Source organism: Triturus cristatus, chromosome 10 (genome assembly GCF_964204655.1).
Source record: "Triturus cristatus chromosome 10, aTriCri1.1, whole genome shotgun sequence".
Lineage (NCBI taxonomy): Eukaryota > Metazoa > Chordata > Amphibia > Caudata > Salamandridae > Triturus > Triturus cristatus.
The window spans coordinates 494,137,552-494,164,456 of record NC_140593.1 but is presented as its reverse complement, the minus strand read 5'-3'; the positions used below and the strand labels follow the sequence as shown (position 1 = coordinate 494,164,456).

At 45.9% G+C, this 26,905-nt stretch overlaps 1 protein-coding gene across 5 annotated transcripts in view; it reads left to right on the top strand.

The window, feature by feature from the left end:
• Positions 1-26,905, top strand: part of ZMYND11 (zinc finger MYND-type containing 11) — a 785,443-nt gene that overhangs the window by 536,643 nt on the left and 221,895 nt on the right. For all 5 annotated transcript variants that reach the window (XM_085631939.1, XM_085631940.1, XM_085631942.1 and 2 more), the window contains one exon: positions 18,466-18,534. In XM_085631939.1, coding sequence (XP_085488065.1) covers positions 18,466-18,534 — 69 coding nt within the window. The remainder of the gene's footprint in view (positions 1-18,465; positions 18,535-26,905) is intronic.

Sequence of the window (26,905 nt, the reverse complement as noted above, 5' to 3'; positions counted from 1 at the left end):
GTGCCATGCCCATCACCTACACTGCCAAGGCATATATCAGTCCCCCCTCTAGCTGGGCGCCTTACGCCTATGGCGTGGGCACAGGAGCAGGAGCCCTGTGCCCCTACAGTACCCGGGTCCATTCCTGGGCACTGTAAGTGCAGTGCTGCCATTTAAGAGTACATGGTGCTGAGAGCTCGTCAAACACGAGCTCCACAGCACCATAATGGCAACACTGAAGACTGGGAAGTTTGGTATCAAACTTCTCAGCACATTAAACCCACACTGATGCCAGTGTGGGATTTAATGTACTAAGCACCCCAGAGGGCATCTTAGAGATGCCCCCTTACAACTAACCTACAATCCACGTCTGCTCTAAGGCTGCCCAGGCTGCCACACAGCAGACACGTTGCTGGACCCCTGGGTGGGAGAGCCCCTGCTCTCCCAGGCCTGCAACAATGCACATCCTGGGTGAGGTGATAAATCTCCTCCCCCAGGATGAGCAAAGGGAAGCTTCAAAGGCATGCCGCCTCTTGGAGTTTCCCCAGGCCACTGCAACCCCCCACTCTGGCGGGAAGCTTGGCCGGAAACCCCATACAAGGACAGGGGATGTGCCAGCCTGCCCACCCCACCCCTCAGGTGGGGGAGGCGAGGTGAAGCACATCTCCGGGCTCTCGCCATCTTGAAGATGGGGGGGCCCTACCCTATCAGGATTAGGCTACTGCCCCCCTCCCACAGGAGAGAGGCAAGATAGGGGGTGTACCCACCCCAGGACAAGGACCCATTGGTCCCTGGCCTTCACCTACCTGTAACGCCCCTAAATCTAGTATTTAGGGGCACCCTGAACCTTCCTTTTCCAGATTCGAAAAACTACAAGAAGAGCAAGAAGAACAAAGACCTGCCCTGCAACTGCTAAAAAGGGAAGAAGACACCAACTGCTTTGGCCCCAGCCCTACCGGCCTGTCGACTCCCGGACCTGCACCAGCGCGGCATCTCTAGTGGCCAGCAACCTCACCAAACCCCGGAGGACCTGGCTACCGTTTGGCTCTAAGCCCCTGGGACTCCCATGAGTAGAGGCTCTACTCAGAAACCTATTTCTAACCCCTGGCAGCAGCCCGGAACCGCGAACCCAGCACACTCTGCACCAGCCAAGCCTGGCCAGTGCCGGAGTGGACAAAGACCCTGAGGACGACCCCACGGCGACTGTGACCCTGAGTCCGGCACCCAAGGACCCCCCTCGACATTCCGGAAGAAGCCTGCAGCCTCAGAACAGAGTGCCACCCCAACCGCGATCAACAAGAGGGTAAGATTTCCGACATCAAAAGGCACCCCGGCGCCCTGCGGCCCCCTGTGCCCAATCCCGGGGTACCCACCTAACCTACAACTACCCAACTTACCTCGCGAAGTGGTGGTGGCACCTGAAGCATCCTCGTCCCCGAGCTTGCAGCCTTTTTCCTAACTGGAACATTCCCATTGATTTCCATTGAGCGCCCGAAGGCTCAAAAGCACCCTGCACCCAGCCGCCCGAGTGGCCCTGGCAGTGCAATCTCTACACTAGCCTACTTCCCCACTTGCCCTGAGTGAGTGACCAGGAGCCCAGCTCCCACAGCCGCGTGGCCTGCTAGTCAGCAGCCACCAAACCAGGCCCCCCTATTCCTCATAGGCTAACATTGGGCCTAACTCTCTCTGCACCCGGCCGTCCTGAAACCGCTGAGGGTGAACTGACTGTACCTACCTGACACTGGGAGACCCCTGAGTCTATGCCCAGAATTTCAACTCTGCCAGTCGAGAACTTACCCTTAAACCGCGATCTTCATTTTCCTCATAGGGTAACATTGGCTGGCTTTTTCTTGGAAATTCTTCTAAGTGTGAACTTTTCAAAACTCAAAATATTCACCAAAAATCAGCCGAGTACCAAAAAACGAATTTACTCACCTGCTCTTAGGTGAGCTCCCAGTGCTGGATCTTGGTGCCCAGCACTGACTCTGAAAAGTACCCACAACTACACTTACCTTTAACTCCTTTTTCTTCCATAGGAAACCATTGACTGCTTTTCTGTGAAATTTCTTCTAAGTGTTGATTTCTGCAATCTTGAAATATTCTTTTAAAATCGTACAATTTCTGCAAACGTAATTACTTACCTGTTTCTGATAAAGACCCCAGTGCTGAGTCTAGGTGCCCAGACCTGGATTACAAAAGTAACGATAAAGTACTCTACCTGCAACTTGAATTTCTTGCCATAGAGATCCATTGAATGTTTTCTTTGAAATATTTTCTAAGTGTCAACTTTTGAAATAGCTAAGTATTATTTAAAAATCAGTACAGTAATTAAGTCGACTTTCACCACTTGATTCTGAATATTGTCCCAGGGCTGGATTTAGGAACCAGACCTGGAATTCCAAAAGTAATCTGAAAAGTAATGTATTACAAATAACCTGAATTTATCATTGAGCTCAATGCATTGTTATGTTTAGAAAATAGGATTGTTTATAGCAACCAACTGTGACTATTTACAAAAATCCATTGCTTATTGCAAAAGTATTTATATTCAACCTCTCATTCTGAGAAAGTATATTTTTATTCCCTTTGTGGTTCTAAAAATAAAACAAGCATATATTTTATATATATAAACCATTGGCCTAGAGTTCAGTTATTGAGTGTGTGAGACCATTTGCTGACTGAGTGTGTACAACAAGTGCTTTACACTGTCCTCTGGTACTGCCTTACTGCTCGACCAAGCTACCACTTTAGAGAGTAAGGTCATACCTAACTTTAACCTCTATCAGCCCCTGGGGGACTGTGGACTCTGTACACCCTGTACCTATTAGGGAACAGTATATACAGAGCCACTTTCTCACATTGGTGGATCAGCGGTGGGATACAAACTTGCATTTGTTGGACTACTTGGTTACCATCTGATCACACGACAGAACTCTTAAAAATTGCCTTTAGAATTCTGATTGGTCTTTCCAAAATTACTAAAAGTCTTGCTAGGGCCTTGCTTAAGTCCCATTAGAATTTAGAACAATAAAAGTCACTATAGTCAGGGTAGAGGGTTAGAACTGTCAGGTTAGAATGTCTCAAACAAACCCAGCTATTAGTGATAATAATAACATGGACCTGGTGGAGGAGCTCGACCTCACACCTTACTTACACTTGTCTTTCAAGGAATTGAGGTCCTTATGTAAACTTAAAAAATTACAAATGGGTCTGCATCCAACCAAACTAGGGCTCCAGGAGCTCTTGGCTGAGTATGCTAAGGACCACCCATCTGAACATGGTGATGGCCAGTCAGATGAGGAAAGGGAAGCAGAAGAGGTTGACAACAACCCCCCTGGGCTATTCCCTAGGGAGGAGAGGGCACCCATACCCTCCCTCTCAAGAATTAGCATCTGGGAACCTAGAGACTACACAGGTGGCTCTGGTCCCAGAGAGAACACTAGGGGACCCCCAAGTGACGAGGACAGCCTTGTGAGGCTGGCCAAGAGATTAGAGCTAGAGTCCAGGCTCCTGGCTCTAGAAAAAGAAAGGAGAGAGATGGGTTTAGCACCCATCAATGGTGGCAGCAATAACAAAAATAAGGATAGGGAGGAAACTTCTGACCTTAAAATCCCCAAAGGGATTGTCCCTAAATTTGAGGAAGGTGATGATATCACCAAATGGTTCACAGCCTTTGAGAGGGCTTGTGATATCAGAAAAGTGAAGAAACCTCTCTGGGGGGCACTCCTGTGGGAACTGTTCTCTGGTAACTGCAGAGACAGGCTTCTGACCCTTTCTGGGCCAGAGGCAGGATCCTATGACCTCATGAAGAAAGCTCTGACTGAGGGATTTGGATTCACCACTGAGGAGTATAGAATTAGATTCAGGGGGGCTCACAAAACCCAGACCCAGTCCTGGATTGATTTTGTAGATTTCTCAGTGAAGACACTGGATGGTTGGTTAGCTGGACATGGTGTGCAGGATTTTACTGGATTGTACAATTTATTCATGAAGGAACATATTTTGAGTAACTGCACAAATGAAAAGTTGCATCAGCATTTGGTAGACCTAGGTCTAATTTCTCCCCAAGAATTGGGAAAGAAGGCAGACCACTGGGTCAAGACTAGGGTGACCAAGACAACCACTGGGGGTGACCAAAAGAAAGTGGTCACAAAACCTCCCCAGGGGAAAGGTGGTGAGAATCCCCAAGATAAAAAGTCTGAGTCTTCCAAAGGGCCCCAAAAACCTGTTCAGGTGGGTGGGACCCAAACTACTCCCTATATGCCCCAACCTTATAGGGGGAAGAACTTTGATCCCTTAAAGGCCTGGTGTAATACCTGTAAAAAGCAGGGACACCTAACTGTAGCTTGCCCCCAAAACAAAGCCCCTAAGGCACCCAGTACAGCTACTCCTGGGGCAGCAAGCATACAAATGGGATCAGAGGTGTACCCTGAGCAAATCTGGGAACACACTCAAGCAAGTTTAGTCTCCTTGGGAGAAGTGGAGTTTGCCACTGTAGCTGTGTGGCCCCCCAACCTAAAGAAATACTTACAGTACCCCTGGGTGAATGGAACTAGGGTAGAAGCTCTGAGGGATACAGGTGCCAGTGTCACTATGGTGAAAGACACACTGGTTTCCCCTGAGCAATACTTGATTGGGAAGTCTTACCCAGTCACCAACGCTGACGGTGTCACCACTAGTCATCCCAGGGCCATGGTAACATTAGGCTGGGGGGGGGGGGGGGGGTTACTGGCCTGAAACAGGTAGTGGTCTCTCCAAAGTTGCCAGCTGCCTGTCTGCTTGGAAATGATCTGGAAACCTCAGCCTGGGCTGAGATTGAACTGAAGGCCCATGCAGCCATGCTGGGCATCCCTGAATTGGTGTGTGTGCAAACCAGAGCACAGAGCAAGAGGAAGGGTGAAAAAGTAGGTCTGGAGTCTGGAATAATGGCCCAGCCAACCAAGAGAAAAGGAAAGAAGACTGAGGAACCAGCTTCTACACAGCAAACCATTCAGGACCCCTCTCCCCAGGGAGAGGATTTGGATACCCCTAAGGGAACTGAGCCCATGGAGCTTGACCCTTACCAGGTTGAACTCTTGGGCCCAGGGGGACCCTCTAGGGAAGAGCTGTGCCAGGGTCAGCGAGACTGTCCCACTCTTGAAAGCCTGAGGCAGCAAGCTGTTTCAGAAGCCAGGGGAGATGTCAGTGGTACCCACAGAGCTTATTGGGAAGAGGGATTACTGTATGCTGAGGCAAGAAACCCCACTCCTGGAGCCACCAGGAGGGTGGTAGTGCCACAGAAGTACAGGGAGTTCCTCCTCACTTTGGCTCATCACATCCCCCTAGCTGGACATCTGGGGCAATCCAAAACTTGGGAAAGGCTAGTGAGTCACTTTTACTGGCCCCAGATGCACCAAAAGGTGAAGGAGTTTGTCAGCTCCTGTGTCACCTGTCAGGCCAGTGGCAAGACAGGTGGCCACCCAAAGGCCCCCCTCATTCCACTACCAGTGGTGGGGGTCCCCTTTGAAAGGGTAGGAGTGGACATTGTGGGTCCACTTGAGCCACCCACAGCCTCAGGGAACAAGTTTATTCTAGTGGTAGTGGATCATGCCACTAGGTACCCTGAAGCAATTCCCCTTAGGACTACTACAGCTCCTGCAGTAGCCAAGGCCCTCCTGGGTGTCTTCACCAGGGTGGGTTTTCCTAAGGAGGTGGTTTCAGACAGAGGTTCCAACTTCATGTCTGCTTACCTAACACACATGTGGAAGGAGTGTGGGGTGCAGTATAAGTTTACTACCCCCTACCACCCACAAACCAATGGCCTTGTTGAGAGATTCAACAAGACATTGAAAGGTATGATCATGGGGCTCCCTGAAAAACTCAAAAGGAGATGGGATGTCCTGTTACCATGCCTGCTTTTCGCTTACAGAGAAGTGCCACAGAAGGGAGTAGGTTTCTCACCCTTTGAACTTCTGTTTGGTCATCCTGTAAGGGGACCACTTTGTCTTGTAAAAGAGGGCTGGGAGAGGCCTCTTCAAGAACCCAAAGAAGACATAGTGGACTATGTGCTTGGCCTAAGGTCCAGAATGGCTGAGTACATGGAAAAGGCATCCAAGAACCTTGAGGCCAGCCAGGAGCTCCAGAAGCACTGGTATGACCAAAAAGCTGCACTGGTTGAATTTCAACCTGGGCAACAGGTGTGGGTTTTGGAGCCAGTGGCACCAAGGGCTCTCCAAGATAAATGGAGTGGCCCCAACCCTATCCTAGAAAGAAAGAGTGAGGTCACCTATCTAGTTGACCGGGGCACTAGCAGGACACCCAAAAGGGTCATCCATGTGAACCGCCTTAAACTCTACAATGATAGGGCTGACATCACCATGCTGATGGTGACTGATGAAGAACAGGAAGCAGAGAGTGAACCACTCCCTGATCTCCTATCCTACAGCCCAAAAGATGGGTCAGTGGAGGGTGTGATTTTCTCAGACACCCTCTCTGCCCAACAGCAGACTGACTGCAAGCAAGTCTTGCAACAATATGCTAGCCTCTTTTCCCTGACCCCTGGTCTGACAAACTGGTGTACCCATGATGTGGACACTGGTGACAGTGCACCTGTCAAAAACAAAATCTATCTACAGTCAGATCGAGTCAAGGAAAGCATCAAAGCTGAGGTCAGCAAGATGCTGGAGTTAGGGGTCATTGAGCCTTCTGAGAGCCCCTGGGCTAGCCCAATGGTTCTGGTCCCCAAACCTCATCAACAGGGTGAAAAGAGAGAGATGAGGTTCTGTGTGGATTATAGAGGGCTCAACTCTGTCACCAAGACAGATGCTCACCCTATCCCAAGAGCAGATGAACTGATAGATAAATTGGGGGCTGCCAAATTCCTCAGTACCTTTGACTTAACTGCAGGGTACTGGCAGATTGGCATTGCCCCAGGAGCAAAAGAAAAGACAGCATTCTCCACCCCTGATGGGCATTATCAGTTTACTGTGATGCCCTTTGGGTTAAAGAATGCCCCTGCCACCTTCCAGAGGTTGGTGAACCATGTCCTAGCTGGGTTGGAATCCTTTAGTGCAGCTTATCTTGATGATATTGCTGTCTTTAGCTCCACCTGGCAGGATCACCTGATCCACCTTGGGAAGGTTTTAGAGGCTCTGCAGAATGCAGGTCTCACTATCAAGGCATCCAAATGCCAGATAGGGCAGGGCACTGTGGTGTACTTGGGCCACCTTGTAGGTGGAGGCCAGGTACAGCCCTTACAGCCCAAGATCCAGGCCATCATGGACTGGATAGCTCCAACAACCCAGACCCAAGTCAGGGCATTCCTTGGCTTGACTGGGTACTACAGGAGGTTTGTGAAGGGGTATGGGTCCATTGTGACCCCCCTCACAGAACTCACCTCCAAGAAAATGCCCAAGAAAGTTAACTGGACAGTTAGTTGTCAAAAGGCTTTTGACACCCTAAAAGAAGCAATGTGCTCAGCACCAATTCTAAAAGCTCCAGATTATGCCAAGCAGTTCATAGTGCAGACTGATGCCTCTGAGCTAGGGATAGGAGCGGTCCTATCCCAGACCAATGATGAAGGCCAAGACCAACCTGTTGCTTTTATAAGCAGGAGGCTACTCCCCAGAGAGCAGCGTTGGAGTGCCATTGAGAGGGAGGCCTTTGCTGTGGTTTGGTCCCTGAAGAAGCTGAGGCCATACTTGTTTGGCACCCACTTCCTAGTTCAAACTGACCACAGACCTCTCAGATGGCTAATGCAGATGAAAGGGGAAAATCCAAAACTACTAAGGTGGTCCATCTCCCTACAGGGAATGGACTTTGAAGTGGAACACAGACCAGGGACTGCCCATGCCAATGCAGATGGACTTTCCAGGTTCTTCCACTTAGACAATGAAGACTCCATAGGACAAGGTTAGTCTCATCACCTTTCGTTGGGGGGGGGGGTTGTGTGAGAAGTGCCATCTTTCTTGCATGGTATGCCCCCACTTTTTGCTAAATTGCTGAATGTACTTTGATTAAGTGTACCCTGGACTCCTGCCAATCAGGTGCCCAGGGCCTATGTTCCTTCCTTAAAACATACCAACTCCAAATTGGCAAACCCTAGCCACATGTCAGCCCCTGGTAAATGGTACCCTAGGTACACAGGGCCTTGTGGCCAGGGAAGGCCTCTAGGGGCTGCAGCACTCGTTGTGCCACCCTTAGAGGCCCTGTACCCTTACACACACACACTGCCTTTGCAGGCTGAGTGTCTGGGTGCAGGACAAAACAAAGAGTCGACATGGCACACATCTCTGTGTGCCATGCCCATCACCTACACTGCCAAGGCATATATCAGTCACCCCTCTAGCTGGGTGCCTTACGCCTATGGTGTGGGCACAGGAGCAGGAGCCCTGTGCCCCTACAGTACCCGGGTCCATTCCTGGGCACTGTAAGTGCAGTGCTGCCATTTAAGAGTACATGGTGCTGAGAGCTCGTCAAACACGAGCTCCACAGCACCATAATGGCAACACTGAAGACTGGGAAGTTTGGTATCAAACTTCTCAGCACATTAAACCCACACTGATGCCAGTGTGGGATTTAATGTACTAAGCACCCCAGAGGGCATCTTAGAGATGCCCCCTTACAACTAACCTACAATCCACGTCTGCTCTGAGGCTGCCCAGGCTGCCACACAGCAGACACGTTGCTGGACCCCTGGGTGGGAGAGCCCCTGCTCTCCCGGGCCTGCAACAATGCACATCCTGGGTGAGGTGATAAATCTCCTCCCCCAGGATGAGCAAAGGGAAGCTTCAAAGGCATGCCGCCTCTTGGAGTTTCCCCAGGCCACTGCAACCCCCCACTCTGGCATGAAGCTTGGCCAGAAACCCCATACAAGGACAGGGGATGTGCCAGCCTGCCCACCCACCCCTCAGGTGGGGGAGGCGAGGTGAAGCACATCTCCGGGCTCTCGCCATCTTGAAGATGGGGGGCCCTACCCTATCAGGATTAGGCTACTGCCCCCCTCCCACAGGAGAGAGGCAGGATAGGGGGTGTACCCACCCCAGGACAAGGACCCATTGGTCCCTGGCCTTCACCTACCTGTAACGCCCCTAAATCTAGTATTTAGGGGCACCCTGAACCTTCCTTCCCCAGATTCCAGATTCGAAAAACTACAAGAAGAGCAAGAAGAACAAAGACCTGCCCTGCAACTGCTAAAAAGGGAAGAAGACACCAACTGCTTTGGCCCCAGCCCTACCGGCCTGTCGACTCCCGGACCTGCACCAGCGCGGCATCTCTAGTGGCCAGCAACCTCACCAAACCCCGGAGGACCTGGCTACCTTTTGGCTCTAAGCCCCTGGGACTCCCATGAGTAGAGGCTCTACTCAGAAACCTATTTCTAACCCCTGGCAGCAGCCCGGAACCGCGAACCCAGCACACTCTGCACCAGCCAAGCCTGGCCAGTGCCGTAGTGGACAAAGACCCTGAGGACGACCCCACGGCGTCTGTGACCCCGAGTCCGGCACCCAAGGACCCCGCTCGACATTCCGGAAGAAGCCTGCAGCCTCAGAACAGAGTGCCACCCCAACCGCGATCAACAAGAGGGTAAGATTTCCGACATCAAAAGGCACCCCTGCACCCGGCGCCCTGCGGCCCCCTGTGCCCAATCCCGGGGTACCCACCTAACCTACAACTACCCAACTTACCTCTCGAAGTGGTGGTGGCACCTGAAGCATCCTCGTCCCCGAGCTTGCAGCCTTTTTCCTAACCGGAACATTCCCATTGATTTCCATTGAGCGCCCGAAGGCTCAAAAGCACCCTGCACCCAGCCGCCCGAGTGGCCCTGGCAGTGCAATCTCTACAGTAGCCTACTTCCCCACTTGCCCTGAGTGAGTGACCAGGAGCCCAGCTCCCACAGCCGCGAGGCCTGCTAGTCAGCAGCCACCAAACCAGGCCCCCCTATTCCTCATAGGCTAACATTGGGCCTAACTCTCTCTGCACCCGGCCGTCATGAAACCACTGAGGGTGAACTGACTGTACCTACCTGACACTGGGAGACCCCTGAGTCTATGCCCAGAATTTCAACTCTGCCAGTCGAGAACTTACCCTTAAACCGCGATCTTCATTTTCCTCATAGGGTAACATTGGCTGGCTTTTTCTTGGAAATTCTTCTAAGTGTGAACTTTTCAAAACTCAAAATATTCACCAAAAATCAGCCGAGTACCAAAAAACGAATTTACTCACCTGCTCTTAGGTGAGCTCCCAGTGCTGGATCTTGGTGCCCAGCACTGACTCTGAAAAGTACCCACAACTACACTTACCTTTAACTCCTTTTTCTTCCATAGGAAACCATTGACTGCTTTTCTGTGAAATTTCTTCTAAGTGTTGATTTCTGCAATCTTGAAATATTCTTTTAAAATCGTACAATTTCTGCAAACGTAATTACTTACCTGTTTCTGATAAAGACCCCAGTGCTGAGTCTAGGTGCCCAGACCTGGATTACAAAAGTAACGATAAAGTACTCTACCTGCAACTTGAATTTCTTGCCATAGAGATCCATTGAATGTTTTCTTTGAAATATTTTCTAAGTGTCAACTTTTGAAATAGCTAAGTATTATTTAAAAATCAGTACAGTAATTAAGTCGACTTTCACCACTTGATTCTGAATATTGTCCCAGGGCTGGATTTAGGAACCAGACCTGGAATTCCAAAAGTAATCTGAAAAGTAATGTATTACAAATAACCTGAATTTATCATTGAGCTCAATGCATTGTTATGTTTAGAAAATAGGATTGTTTATAGCAACCAACTGTGACTATTTACAAAAATCCATTGCTTATTGCAAAAGTATTTATATTCAACCTCTCATTCTGAGAAAGTATATTTTTATTCCCTTTGTGGTTCTAAAAATAAAACAAGCATATATTTTATATATATAAACCATTGGCCTAGAGTTCAGTTATTGAGTGTGTGAGACCATTTGCTGACTGAGTGTGTACAACAAGTGCTTTACACTGTCCTCTGGTACTGCCTTACTGCTCGACCAAGCTACCACTTTAGAGAGTAAGGTCATACCTAACTTTAACCTCTATCAGCCCCTGGGGGACTGTGGACTCTGTACACCCTGTACCTATTAGGGAACAGTATATACAGAGCCACTTTCTCACAAGACCCACCTCCAGGGAGGTATTGTTTGGATATCGCCTCTAAGGTAAGGAATTTGCTGCTAGAAGTTTCTATCAGATGGACAAACTACTTATCTTCAATAACGCCTTATTTGGTTGAGACTCCATCTAGTTGCACCCACCCCTACTCCCCGCTCTAAAAGCGGATTGCTAGGGACATGGCTTTCCTTTTTCAGGGCCCTAGTTTTCCACACCAGTGATCAGTGTTCTTCGTGGCTCCACACTCCTGGCGTGGAATGTCACGAAAAGTGCCAGATGGCGGCGCGCAGGAGTGGTGCCTATATAGGCAGCGCGCACATCACATCTGGTGCGGATGATGCCGTGCAGAGCCTAATGACACCACCTACCAGCATGCAGGGGTACCTACTAGATATACCAGATACGGTATTACCAGAGGAAAGTAACTTGTCTGTCAAGTGGATTAGATTGATCCTCTTACATGTCAGAAAGTTACAGCACTGTTGTTTCTTGTAAACTTAGCAACATCTGGTCTAATTTTGTCTACCATAAAAGTGCATCCAGTTGTCATAGACTACAGAAAATCAGACATCTTCTTTTAGAATCCCAGTTGTTGAATATTTTCTAGGAGTCCACAAGAAAGTATACTATCCATTGAAGGTTCCATAACCTCCGTGGAAGTTGAATATGATATTGAATAAGTTTGAGGACCTCTCATTTTAACATTTGGACAAAATAGCTGTATATTATTGGTCATGGAAAGTGTCTTTCTTGATAGCAATTACTGTGGCTTGTGTAACAAGCATCCTTTTTAAATATTTCATAACAGCAAGGTAATACACAGGACTCACCCTTCCTTTCTGTCAACCGTGATTTAGAACTTTCATATTAAACAGTCAACATTACTGCTAAGTCTTTTCTTCACAAGACAGCTTCTCCAGCAAAGATGTTACAAGAGAGCTAACATATTACTTTGAAAGAACTAAAAGCCTCATGTTTGGCAATTAATTATTTTAATCACAGGCCTGTAAATACAGGGACGGTGCCCTCAGAGCAATCTTTGTTAAGATGGATTGTATTGATGGATTGTATTCTACATCTTTATTAAACTTTGAAAAAACAAACTGTGGTCTGAAATGCAGACCGAACACTTTTTAAACTTGTCATATAGTTCCAACAAATTAAATAGTATTGTGTATCTGGACTACATAACAGTCAGAATATGGGGACTATTTCCGCACATATCATCAGAGTATGTTCACCTAATGCCTAGATAGCCCACAGTGCCCCATCTGAACCTTTAACTTTACCAGGGTACCAGTGGGTATCTGCAACCTCAGGAAATGACGACTCTGATTCCTCAAGGAACTTGTGGCAACAGATTTTCCCTTGGGTTGTTATTCAGGCATGCCCAAGGGAGACACAAGAAAGATACAAATTGGCTTTTCAAACATTTATTGTAACAGTTATATTCTTGTGTAAAGTGTGTGATCTGCAATTATTAGTAGGATGAAACTAAGCATTGTAGCCAGCATTACAAGAATGGTGAAAAAGATAAACATCCTATTTCTACCTACAGTATCGAGAGAATAGTGGGAGTACCTTCTGTCAGATCTCTTGGGGCAACACAACCCCCCATACCTATGTATGTTGCATCAGTAACCTAATCTGTTGCAGACCATGCTAGCATCTTCAGTGGGATGAAAGCTAGTCAGCGGGGATGCATCTCAGGCACAACGTCCAGGATAATCACCCGCCGAAGTGCTCCTCTATCCAACTTGGCTCTGAGGCGGTTTAGATAATAAAAGCATTGTTTCCAATTACACTGTGTCATGGTGCAGTGCCAATGTAATTGTTTGTCTTGCGACTCAGAGCTATCTCCGGCGGACAACTAAATACAAGGGCATTGTGTTCAATGTTCCTTAGTCTTGGAAAGAGTGTACCAGCGAATGATAAAATGCTTAATAAGAAATGTGTTGTATGCAGAATAATGTCTAAGTAAGTTATTGTGTAAGTACAAGACAAGTAAAAAGTCACAGTTTATGAAAATATGTCAAGTTTAAAATGTGTAACTAAAATGGAGACTTTTGCACAGGCCATGTTGTACCTCACAACAAACTAAGGGAAAGGTGGATATAGCATCCTTACTTAGAAATGTCCTGAATGCAGACATACACAAAGCAGCAACACAAAAATCAGTGCATACCTTTGAAAGACACGGGTGACTGGATTAATTTATTTGGTTAATATGCTTCCTTCGGAGTCTGTTTTCTAACAGGAAGGGGTGGGAGCACACTGCTTCACCTCCCAGCACAGTTCACCCCTTAGCATTCTGGTCAATGCAGTTCATGATACATGCTTACTTCAAATTTCACTGGAGTATTCCACCAAAGTTGGTGCAGGTTAGTGCTGTAAGTCTGTAGACACGTGTTTCTGGATATCATCCGTCATCAGTACAGATAAAAATAATTTTATTCGGGTAGCTGAGCAGGCTGCCACAATCTTTTCAGGTCTCAGTACCTCTCACAGGCGCACAGGTGCATCTCCACAAGCTTGTCAGCTCAATGGCTCAAGGGAGTCTTTTCAAACAGGAAGGGGTGGGAGCACACTGCATCACCTCCCAGCACAGTTCGCCCCTTAGCTGAGTCTGTTTTCTTGTCAAATCTCTTTTCTTTGTCACGGTTTTCAGAGTTTGTGAATATAAAGATCCTGCAGTGGAGAAGAATGAGTTATTGGTTCTCCATAGTAAATGTACTGAATTCATGAACCAGCTGCCCACCTGTGAGGAATAAAGGGATTGAATGGTAAAATACTTAGGTCTGTTGACAGCTACTGTCCACATTGACCAGCTTCAAGATGAACTGGCGTTCAACTACCTGGTGCTATGTCTTGTGGGGACACCCAAATCATCTTTCAGCCTTGAAGGCATAGCACGTTTTCGGGCTGTGGGCCTGCATGTTATTTTTCCTTGGAAAAAGAAAGTTTGCTTTAAAAGAAAAATGTATATTTATAAGTTTTAAATTAACATTTTGGAAAAATTTGATTTTGATTCTTTAAAAAATAATTATGCTACCCAAAAATTAAGACCGTGTTTCCTTGTAGATGGGCATATGTCCTACTTTGGTTAATTAGTTTTCTATTGTAATTGTTGTGGCATTCTGTATGTAGGTCAGAGTTAATGAACTCAGCAAAAATACCACCGATGGAGAACCAGGATTAGAAGTAGCAGCCTGATTATGAATTTGACAGAGTGCCATCTGCGGCTGTGTTACCACTTCCGCCAGTCACAACCGACCCAGTCTCATCATTTGGCAGGAACACTGATCTTGATTTTATAGTCTGGTAGATCTCATGAGGATTGGGCAGGGACTGCAGACACAAGTGAAGCCATGCTTTTGCCCGACCACCTGCTATGGCATAGGGAAGCATGTAACGTCCCCCAATATCAGCCCACTGCTTGCCCTGAAATTGAAAGTCTCCCTACCCCCCACCCAGGACTGGACTGGAATCCTAAATCATCCCTGGCAAAAATGTTAAAGTGAGCCCCACACTGCTGGAGGCTGTAATAAGAATGTGTCCATAAAGGCATGATCTGGTCTTGCAGACCACCTTACTCTGAAAGCAGCCCTCTATGCAGCAACCACCTACAATTCCAAAGTGACAAAATGGCCAGTCTGGCCCTGCATGTTATCCATGCACCCCCCTCCCCCCTGCACCCATTTGCCACCTTCATAGAGCAGCATAGGGCAGTGTAATTTTCCCTGGAATTGGGAATCTGTATGCAGAAATAGGAATGCTAATTCTGGCTCCAAATGTAATTCACCACCCTGGGTACGAAATCTTGTAACTGCACAGCCCGCAGGTGCAATTACAGGCTGGAATCTGTGTTTCCACAACTGTAACATAGCCACTCCTTTATCTCCCAGCACATAATCTGCATCTAAGTAACTTATTTTTCTGGCGCTCTGCATGCCCTTAGTTTTGAACGATTAATTTGATTTCAGGTGCATCACTTACATCAGAAATAATTCTTATTTTCAAAAATTCCTTGGTAAAATTTTAGAACTATATTAGAGGTTCATGTGGGTTGTTGAGGCTTGACAGTAGCTAGTGCATTATCACCAGCTTCCTTGTCTTCTGCTTACCTTACGCTTTGGGACTATTAGGTTGTCTTATACCCTTGTCAACATTTCTCTTTGTCTCCGATGACTTGTCCTTGTAGAATGTAAACAAGCAATACCGCTGTCAATAAAAAGTTAGTTTATTGCCACCTACTGCAGTGAAATTGGAACTTATCACATGAATCTTTTGCCTACCAATTACTAACTTAAACTTTAGCTTTTCTAGTAGGAAATATCTGATAAGATTTTTTATGAGCAGCTCCCCTGCGCGTCGGTAGGTGGCGTTATTTGACTTCGCGTGCGTCGTCTGTCCCGGAAGTGACACTTGCGGCATCTATATAGACGCCACCTAGTTGCGTTAATGTCAGTTTCATTTCACGACTTTCCACACCAGAACCGCAGACCATGAAGAACACTGACCACTGGTGTGGACAACTAGCACCATGAATGGGATTAGTCAGGTCCCAAGAAATCCATTCGCAGAGCGGGGAGGATGGGTGGGTCAGTAAGTAACCTGCGGCTGGATATAGTCGCTGCCAGATAAGACGTTACCAAAGGTAAGTAACTTGTTCATCTGATAGACTTCTAGCCGCATATTACTTAACTTTGAATAGATACCCAAGCAGTACCTCCCCAGAGGTGGGTGTGCGGACCAATTTAATTCAAAGAAGTCCTGTAGGACCGAACGAGCAAAGTGCCCATCTCTATGGACCGGACTGTCCAGACAGTAATATTTAGTGAATGTGTGCAGGAAAGCCCATGTTGTTGGATGGCAGACTTTTCAGGACCGGAACTTCGCGTGCAAACGCAGTGGTCACAGCTTTAGCTGTGGTGGAATGAGCTTGCAAACCTTCAGTACATTGCTTCTTGGCCAGTGCGTAGCAGATTTTAATGGAAAGTACAACCCTTCTAGAGATGGTCTGCTTCTGCACCGCCCAACCCTTCTCCACACCAGCATACCCCACGAATAGTTGGTCATCCACCCGGAACTGTTGTGTGCGGTCAAGGTAGAATGACAGCGCTTGTTTTGGGTCCAGACGGTAGATTTGTTCCTTTTCTTTAGAGGGATGTGGAGGAGCGTAAAAGGTAGGCAGGGTGATTGATTGTCCTACACACAATGGGGTGACCACTTTCGGTATAAAGGAGGCCCACGTGCGAAGCACCAGTTTTTCAGGATAAGCTGGTTAGTTAAGGCAGCTTTGATGATGAGGCCTACAGCTCACCCTATGGGCAGATGTCATCTCCAGAAGAAAGGCTGTTTTGATTGTCAGAAGCCTGAGGGGACAGTTATGGAGAGGATCGGAAGGAGCGCACACACACAAAAAAAAAGATTTCGGTCCCACTGAGGCATAATGAATGTTGAAGGAGGGAAGAGATGAATAAGTCCTTTCAAGAACCTATGTACAAAAGGGGACTTTAACAATGAGGGTTGGCCAGGTAGACTCAAAGAGGCAGAAAGAGCAGATAGATAGCCCTTAAGAGTGCCTAGAGCAGAGCCCTGCTGAGCACGAGAAAGAATGAAGGGTAAGACTTCAGAAAGAGGGGCATTAAGGAGATCAATGTTTTTTCCTGCACATCATGCCACAATTTGTATCCAATATCAGGCGTATACCTTCTTGGTGGAGGAACGCCTAGCTGCCAAGATGATATTACAGACTTCGGGAGGAAGGTCGTAGGCTGTCAACTGTCGCTATGCAATCTCCACGCAAGAAGAGTGGACAGGTTCAGGTGGAGAACCCTCCCCTGCTGCTGTGACAGAAGATCCTCCCGAAGGGGCAGCCTGTTCGAAGGATCAATGTCCATTGTCAGTAGACTTGGGATACCAGACTCTCCATGCCCAGTCCGGAGCCACAAGTATGACTTGGGCCCGGTTGTTCCTGATCTTGAGAACTCTGGGCAGGAGTGGTATGGGTGGAAAGGCGTACAGGTGCCCTGAGCTCTACTTGAGACTAAAAGCATCTCCAAGTGAGAGCCGCCTTGGAAACACCAGCACCCAAAACTGCAGACATTGCGCGTTGTTGGCAGAGGCGAACAGATCTAACAAAGGCTCTCCCCACTGTTGAAATAAACCTTGCGCCACTTCCTAGTGTATACGCCAGTCGTGATCTGCTAGGCATCAACGGCTGAGATTGTCTGCTCTGAAGTTGAGAGAGTACACCAGGTGTTGAACGACGAGGGATATGCCCTTCTGTTCCAGCTATGTCCAGTAGCTCGGGGCCTCCTGACAAAGGGTCCACAACACCACCCAGCCCTGCTTGTTGCAGTACCACATGGTGGTGGTGTGGTCCATGAACACTTGTACCAGCCTTCCCTTGATTGAGGGAGGGCAGAAAGGCTTTCAGTGCCAGTCGGATTGAACAAGCTCAAGCATTCCACCGGAGGCCAAAGTCCTCTGATTCTCACCTCTCCCAGATGGCCGCCCCATCCCAGGAGTGACGCATATGCCACTAGTGTGAGATCTGTTTGAGTAAGGGAGAAGGGTCTGCCTGAGACCCAGTCGTGGTTCATTGGCCACTACTGCAGATCTCTCACAGTACCCTCTGAGATCAGGACCATGCCGGAGAGGTTCCCCTGATGCTGTGCCCATTGAAACTTCAAGTCCGACTACAGAGCCCGTATGTGCCACTGGGGATAAGTTACCAACAGGACGCAGGAGGCCATGATTCCCAACAGTCTCTGGGTATGCCTCACCGAAATTCAGGATAGAATCTGAAGCAAAGGTATCCTAGCCTTGATATCCCGGACTCACCGCTCGGGTGGATAAGCCCCAACCTGCACAGTGTCCAGAACAGCTCAGATGAAAGGGAGCGTCTGAGAGGTAGTCAGGTGTGACTTTGGCATGTGATGGTGAACCCCAGTGAGTGCAAGAGGAAATGTAGCAGCATAACTTTTTTTTTATGTTTGCATCACACCAACCCCTTTGTAAGAGATTTAGAAATGCATTCAAGTCTGGCAGTGTACATTTTTGCTTGGTTCCAAGAAGACTTAATTGTCTTGGAAGAACCTTTCACAAAGTGAATGATGTGAAAGCTGCTTGTGTTTGGTTCTGTACAAAAACCAAAATAAATAAATCAAGACATGTAATGTAAATATGTTACTTCTGTTGCTGATATAAAAGAAAACTTATGAGTTACAGTACTTCATTTGTATTGGTTTTCTTAAGCATCTTGAAGACCGTCTGTTATGTTCATGGTAAAAAAAATTGTAAATCGGACGTATGTCTTCTGTGAAATTAACACAGATTGATTTGTTGTGTTTGTCAACAGACAAAGGTTTCTCAGGAACTGCGAGCAAAAAAAGGACGACGGAGTCAAAATATTGAGCCCAAAAAAGAAGTAAGAGATGCATTAATGTGTTGCACTGTCTTCTAATATATGTAATCTAATAAAGCACATGTCTATAAATCATGGATGGAATGTCCTTTGACTTAAAACATGTTATTATATAATTTAATCAATTATAGTTACACTGTTGCATAAACACCCCTAGGTAGCCAAAGATATAATATCAAGTTAATGTTACTATTGTACTATCGAAATGACCCTTTCTGCAAAATGTTTAGAACAGATTGTCACTGTTCAGCACTTCAGTTTGGTTAATCCCTTAGTTGTCTTGATCAGTGAGACCACTGAGGCAGTCCTGTCATAGAGTAACAGCAGTGTATTGGCTGCCCAGTCTGCTGCAAGATAGTGTTTAATGCCATCTGCATCAAAGAACTATATCTTTCCCTTTCTTCCGTTTTTTACATAGCAGTATTTAATAGCACTAAAGAAGATGTATAGGCAGTAAATTATTAATATAGAAAAAAGCATAATAAAGATAAATATATTATATAAAATTAGGATGCAGCAGATTGAAAGTTTAATAAAAATCAAACCAAAACCTAAGTAAAAATGAAGTTGTCAAGAACGTCGGAGGAACATTTCACTTTGACATATTTTGTAAAGGGCACTACTTCTTACAGGGGACTCAGTAGCTTGTACATTTGTTATCCAATCTTTACTATGTTTTGCTGCACAGTTCTAGTTTCTTTCTTTAGTGATTGTATTTGCCCCATTACCAAAAAAGCTGATATTTGCTGGGAGGCCAGTGCCAATATCCATTAGACAATAGTTATTCAAAATACTTTGGCACCATTTTTTGGTGTGTGTGTTTATAAAAAGCACAAATATGCCCCAAAAGTATCAGAGCTCTGTACGTAAATTGGAAACAGAATCAAAAATAAACAAGCATTGGCATAGCCAATAGGTCTCGCCTTTAGGACCTTATAAGTATTTAGTTATGCAGCACAATATCATTGGTACAACAGCATTAACTGTTGCATGGCTAAACACTTATAAGGTCCCAAAGGCGAGGCCTATTGGCTATGCCAATGCTTGTTTAAAATAGCAAACCACATAGCTTTGTAACCCCCCCCCCCCATTTTTAAGTATCACAATGAACAAGAAAGGATGTGCAATTCACGTCAAGATGGTGGATGGCATTTCGTACAGAACTCGTGACAATCAAATACTGGGAAGCTACATAATAAAAGTTAAAATACATAATAGTATAATTTATTGACAAATTAATCTAAAAAGGCCATGTGTAGCATGTAAAGAGAAAAAACTGTCAAATACTTAAAATATATGTAATTATGTCCTAAAATACAAAGCTTTTATTTGCACTATGAACGCAAACCTTCGAAAGCGCGAAAAGCTTATCAGCTGCAGCATAATCTGATGTACAGTAAACTACACATCCATTGCTTAGGCAAACCTCGAGGTTAATTTTTTTTCGAGCCATGCAGTGAGGACCAGCAGGAAGTCAAGGCATACTCAAGCAGTACTGCTGCTAGGCTGTAATTGAGAGCCCTGAATGCAGTCATACAGCCCTAATCAGAGGCAGGGCTAGGATAACCTTGTGAAATCCACCGAGGGTGCTTTTTCGCACACATTCACGGTCCATGGCTTCGAGGAGTAACAATGTTTACATGAGCAGAAGTAGCTCACTTCCCACCCCCCCGCCCCCACCCGCCACCCACCCCCAATGCAACTCATGAAAATAAACTTGCTTTGTTAGGAGGGAAAAAAGCATTCGCCACAGTGCTGCTGCTTTAGCAAAGGGGCAAGTTTTCCACTTAAAAGTTTTGGTTCATGCACTCCAATTTCATTGCGCACGCTCTAACGCATTCTGTTCTCAGAACCTCATTAGTCTGTGGCATATCTGCTGTACCTTAAGACCTAAGGATCTGTGAAAGTTTAGCCTTCTCCAAGGTGTCTGAAGACCTTGACCTTTGCGAAAACCTTTGCTTGATTAATTTATAATTAATGTATCTGTCCCTCCACCTCGCCATCTTCTAGCCCAAACCATCTTTGTCAGGCGTGTCAAGGCTTATTTAATTTATTTTGGACATAAGTCGAAAATAAATTAAATTAATACATCTCAGGCCCTATTGAAATTTCCAGCAGTCGGCCGAGCCCATTTTTCCTGACTTAAAACAAAATGCGGTGTCTTACGAGCCTCCATATGGCCACGACTGGTGGGAAAAAAATCTATCTCAGTATAGACCAAAAACATCGACTGATGGCTGGCCTCGAGAGGCACTAAAAATAAGGATGGAAAATGACTCGTAGCAGGGACAAAAACAGAAATAAAGGCAAATAAGTCAGAGATATGGACACATTTGAAATAAAAGGATTTCAGAAGCCTAAACGCCTGACTTTTTACTACGCCCCTGCCCTTCTATACAAGCATAGATGTTTAATAAAATCCTAACATTCCTTTCCAAAGGCCTCTAACCGAGTTTGAGCTCACACGGTCTGGTGCAAAGTAAATCTGTAAACCTACCACAAATATTTACAGCAGTTCTAATCCTATTTTATGCTCCAGCTGTTTTTCATAACCGTCGGCACTTAATGCGCGAGGCAGGCTGCACGTTAGTTCTCAAGCAAGCAGCTGAGTTTAGAGCGTGCGTCTGAGGCAGCAATCTTCTCGCGTGCTTATCCGGGGGTCAGTGCGTTTGTGTCTGAATACCCTGGCTTTTTACATGCTGTGCTGTTTGGCAAAGCATCAGGCTATCGGTCAAAAGCAGACAAAACAATGCTCCTTAACCAACCCAAGCATGGACCTGTGGGGGCCCCACGCTACGGTATATGGAATCTGACTCCGGCACTCTCCGCAGAGAATGATTTATTGACAAGTCGGTCTTTTCTGAAGATTTTGCAAACGTAAACAAGCGGCCGTGAAAGTGATCGCGCGAAGGCCAATTAAAAGCACATGCGAAGCGGCATTTTCGTTGCTATGACAATGAAAGCAAGCTTCGCAAGATGGCGTCGGACTGTCCACAGTCCGGCAGACAAGCGGATGCTGTCTGCTATGGCCAAATGGCAACAGCAGCCATGTTTGTCCATGCAGACGTGTGCATGAAAGCTCTCGCAGAATCGATTCCAAAAGGTACTCGCAATAGCGAGAGTAGTGCATGTGCTGCTTTCGCCAGGCGAGACCTAAAAATGATTATTCGCTATTAGCAAGTAGATGGTTCCTTGAAATTGCCAGGTAGTTTCAGCCAGTTCAGGTGAGAATAGACTGAGAACTGGAATTAGCCAAAGAGACTGAATGAGTCCTATCAGAATCTGCATGGTAATAAACTAGTTTTACAACAAATCTGTTTTAGGGATGGGACATGGCTCACAATTAGTGATTGAAACCTTTAAATTAGGACTAGTGACTTCTCCAATTCTTTTTTTTAATACTATGTGGTTTCCACACAAAGCATTTTTCCGAAGTCAGAATATTTGAGTTGCAAATTTTCTATAATTTGTGTTCTTTAAATTATATCCAGACAACATTTAGGGCCATATGTAGGTAGGGACACATTTACCACTTCATAAATACCGAATTTTACCGATTCGGTATTTATGAAGTGGTAAATGATATGTAGGTAATTGGTCGGTAAATATTACCGATTCGGAATAATTCGGTAATTACCGAATCGGTATTTACCGATTCGGTAATGAGGCATACCTTCCCATTGATGGGAAGGTATGCCTCATTACCGAATCGGTAAATACCGATTCGGTAATGGGGGGAACACATGCAAGGGTGGCAGGGTGTCACATTGACACCCTGTTGCACCCCTGAAACGGCCATGTGTGCACATGTGGCACACATACATGCCCGAAGGGCATGTATGTCTGCCACATTGCACACTTGTAGGCGCTATGAAATGCATTTCACCATCCATACTTTATTTACCACCAACTATTAGTTGGTGGTAAATACCGACTCCAAACATCACCCACACACTCCCCCTACATCTCATTTCTGTATTCGGAATTTACCGAATCGGTAAAATTACCGAATCGGTAATTTTACCGATTCGGTAAATTCCGAATACAGAAATTGTCCCCCTACATACCAAAAGCCAAAATACCGGTCGGTAACGGTATAATTACCGAAAATCGGCCGTTACCGACCGGTATTTGGCTTCCTACATGAGGCCCCTAGTGTTCTGTTTTCGGCACACAGTGTCGATTGTAATGATACAGAGATTAGTGATTTAATTAGGTCAGTACCTGAAAATAGGCAACTTATGACTAATGCTTAAAAGGGAAATATCTCAATGTGGTGTGCAAACGGTTTTCTTTCTTCAAAAAAGAGCCTTCTAAAACGGACAGAGTTAAAGAAAAGGTTTTTCTTAGCTTTACTGTTTGTAAGGTATAAGTCTTCTCGCAGGCACCCCATATAGCAGTCAAACTAGATCAGGAATTTCTTTCTGAAGTTCTCTTCTCCAGCACCAGGTTTTGCAAGAGCATCACCAGCGCCAGAATTGGAGTCCTCATGACATATGCGGTGTATCGATTCCATACAGGTTTTCCCTAAATCATGGATGCCGGTTTCTTTCTATGCACCACAGAGGCCAGGATCTGTAGCTTACTGAGCCTTTCCACTCATTTTTTTCCTTAAGGTTTCCGTTTTTAGGTCTCGCATGGGCAGCGCATGCGCTGCCTCTACGAGGCATTACGTAATGTGTATACTTGGGTGAAACTCCACCTCTTGCCGGTAGTTTCTCCTGCCGCTTGCCATTCGTTAACTGTGGCATTTATTTTGTTAGCGTGCTTATGGTTGGCTTGCGGTCCAATGCGGCACTTCCGCTTTGCTTCCCTTCGGCCGGAAGCAGCACCGACCAACTACAGTTTTGTTCCGCTGCGCGGCCTTTTCTATTTGTGTAGGGACTACTTCCTTGTTTGTCCCATGATGCAGTCTCTGCTTGGAATCCTGTCGCACCCAGATCCCGGATTGCGCTTGTGCTGATGCTGCTCCCACTACACCGAGAAGACCTCCTGCCGCTGCCCTGCGGCTGTTCAGCAGCTCCTGGGTGGCACAAGACCAGCGGCTTCCCCTGCTCTGCCTGTGCGGTGAGATACTCCTCCATAATGCCTCCCGGGATCGGACTTGGAGCTGGCGACTCCGTGAAGCACATACGGTACAGGTAGGTGGGGGCCTGGGGGTCATTAAATGTCTGCGGTGACGGTGTACTTCAGCGGGACCTAGTTTTAGGTAGGAGGTGTGCTGAAGCAGCTTTTTTTTAATGTTTCCTGACAACTACGTTTCTTCATGCGAGAATTATGCTGGTGAGGGTACGGGTCGGGAATGCTACTGAGATGAAGCCTGATCGGCTTGTAGGCCGGCGCTTTGCTTGTCTCCCCACCTCAGCTCATCACATAGCCTGGGGAGTTGCGTGCCCCAAAAGTATGCAAGCCTCGCAAATGTGGTGCCATAAATATTTAAACGCGGTTGTACTGCATAATGTTAAAGTCAACAGCATGCGAGCCTCACTAATACAATGCTATAAATAATAAGAGCCTGAAGTTTGTAGTAGCTCTGTGACAGCCGCTCTCATCGTCAGTACGACATAAATGTTTTTTAAACATCTACTTTCATTGGAATGGCAGCCCGCACAAATGGCTTCTAAACGTGAACTCTGCCATCCCTACAGTCAGTGGTATATTGAGTTAAGTTCTGCCTGTGTCGTGTCCAGACAGGTCAGAGGAAGCTGTAGGCAATTGACGCACCAGCACAATCTCACATATCACAACACCGGGTGAGAGACCGCGGGTTAGAGACAGACTTTGGGGTGGCCCTTTTCTCAGAAAAATAAACATACTGGCGTTTCTGGTAGAACCAGGAAATTATACATATAAAATAGCTTGCGAGAATCTTCAGTATTCCTTTTTAAAATGGAAATTCAACCTCTACCATAACCGCCAATTATTAATAATTTATATGGCTCTAAAATGCTTTTTGCTGGTTTCCATTATGTATGTGTCGCTATTATCTTATATTCAAAAGGGGGGAAATCCCAATATTGATGATCTTAACGTTTTTTTAATTTTATGTTACCTTTCTTGTTATAAAAATGTCAGACACACCGGTAACTACTAGTCATGTGTCAACCCTAATGATTGCACTAGTTCACGTGCCTTCTCACTGATAAGAGTCCACACCCTACTCCCTTAAACTGACATGGTGAACACATGGCGCATCATACCATGTGAGGCATCTTCAAACACTTCGAGCTGTCATGTATAGAATTTTACATGTGGTAGGAGCAAAACAACAAGCCTCACAATACAGAATATATTTCGAGGCTCGCAACAGGTGTTGCTTATATATGATATGATATGTTGACCCACACTTGTCAGACAGCTATAAAATGCCTTTCCCTTCTAGATTACTCTCTGCTCTGATCCAGCAAGCATAGATGTCCACCATTTCCCAAAACATATCGAATATCAGGCTTAGATTTACTTCAGCCTAATTCAGATTAGTTTTCAATGACTTTTTGTCATACTCCCATGCCAAATAAGTAGCTGAATTCAGCATCCACGTGGGCATAAGGAAAAGTAACACAGCAAAACGTTTATTTGTAAAGTGCAGGTTCACCCTGAAGGGTATTGTAGGGATGACAAATGATTACTTGTAGTTTGCCCACTTTTTAAGGTTTATAAAGCTTCTTTAATTTGAAGTTGGTAAAGTTGTCATGCCCCATGGGACAGAAGGCCACTCATCTGTGAAGCGAGATAACTCATAGTAGGTTGTTTCATTAAGCCAGGGTCACTAACCCAACCCAGGATTTGTCTAGATTGATTGTGCAGGGCCTTGACTCCCTCTAGTGAGTGATTGTTGGTGAATAGCGTTTTTATAACTCATTGCCTATGTTCTATGGAGCGCAGACAATCAATTTGTGCAATGGCGAGGGTTGATGGGTCCTTGTTAGAGGACCCCACTAGCATTGCTTGGTCTTCAGTCCATCTTCAGCTCTAGTCAGTCAATAAAGAATAGATACCATTAGGAAGCAAAAACATGCCAACCAAGATCCTTCCTGAAAGGGAACTAGGATGTGCTGCCTGTGTCTAAACCCATCCTCTTCACTAATTTATAGAGATCATATCATGGGTGTGCAGCAGTGTTCATCGAAGCAATGAAAACGGAATAAAATATCCCAAGATAGACAAACTAATTTCCCTATGGAATTTGATATAAAATGCCCGCCTCCACAAAATTCAATATGCAATTGCTGACAATCATCATAAACTACGCCAACAAGACCATGGGTCCTTTATTGTGCCAGAGATGTTTTTCCAGCACTTCACACTGTAATTCTACTCCATATTGTGCACATTGTGCACCTTCCATGACCATGCAATCCCCGATCACAGATTTGGCACAGGTAGCAGAACAATATTTTCCATTAATTCCATAAAATGTTGTCCAACAATTTGGTGCAGCAATCAAATCCACTGCGTCTTCACCAGCCACAAAGTATATATGTACCTACCATAACCCTTTGCCATGAATGCCACTTGATATTGAGATAGTGCCACAATATTATTATAACTGATAGTATTCTTCAGAACATACAAGATACTTCCATGTCTGTCGTTTTCATTAATGCTAAGGCTGTTTCCATGCCAACGTGCATTGTGTGTTCATAACAATAGTATCTTGTGTGCGGTTGTCTCTTGTATACAAAGGATGTGTGTATGTCAAAATGATTACCACGCTAATTCCATGCCACACGATTTTATCATACATTTCCAGGGATATTGCCGTGCAGAGCATGGATACAGATTATTCCAAAACTTGTGCAATAGATATGTGGTACTGCATACACTGGATATTCAGATGCGATCCATCGCTACTCTTCTTGCAGCGCTTAGAGACCTTCCGGTATTAAGCGCTCAACAAATCCAAATTAACATAACATAACTGTTGTGCCATACATCTACAGAATGCTGCTGTGTCACTGAATGTGTTTGGGATGCTGCCAAACCACACACTATCGTAAACACACAGGATATTTTTCTGTGTCACACATTTTCAAAGAAGCGCAAAATATTGCCTAAACTCATTGACTTGTTATAAAGTCAATAGCCTACATTAAATCTGCATAACAGACATTTATTTACAGTATGTAATTATAGTAATGTATGGGATTTTGCCATGTCTTGTATTTTTCCATCAGTGCCGATAGATTTCCACCCTTCAGGGCTTGTATGGACATTCAGGCATTTTCTACTGAGCTACAAACTAGGGAGCTGATTGTAGGGCTGACGGCAATGATCTAGCCCTCAAAGCACAATCGCCCCCTCTGTGGTAAAACGCCCTGGAGATTTTTTCTGTGACAGCTTGCTCTTCATTTTCTCATTCTGGCAGCCCCAG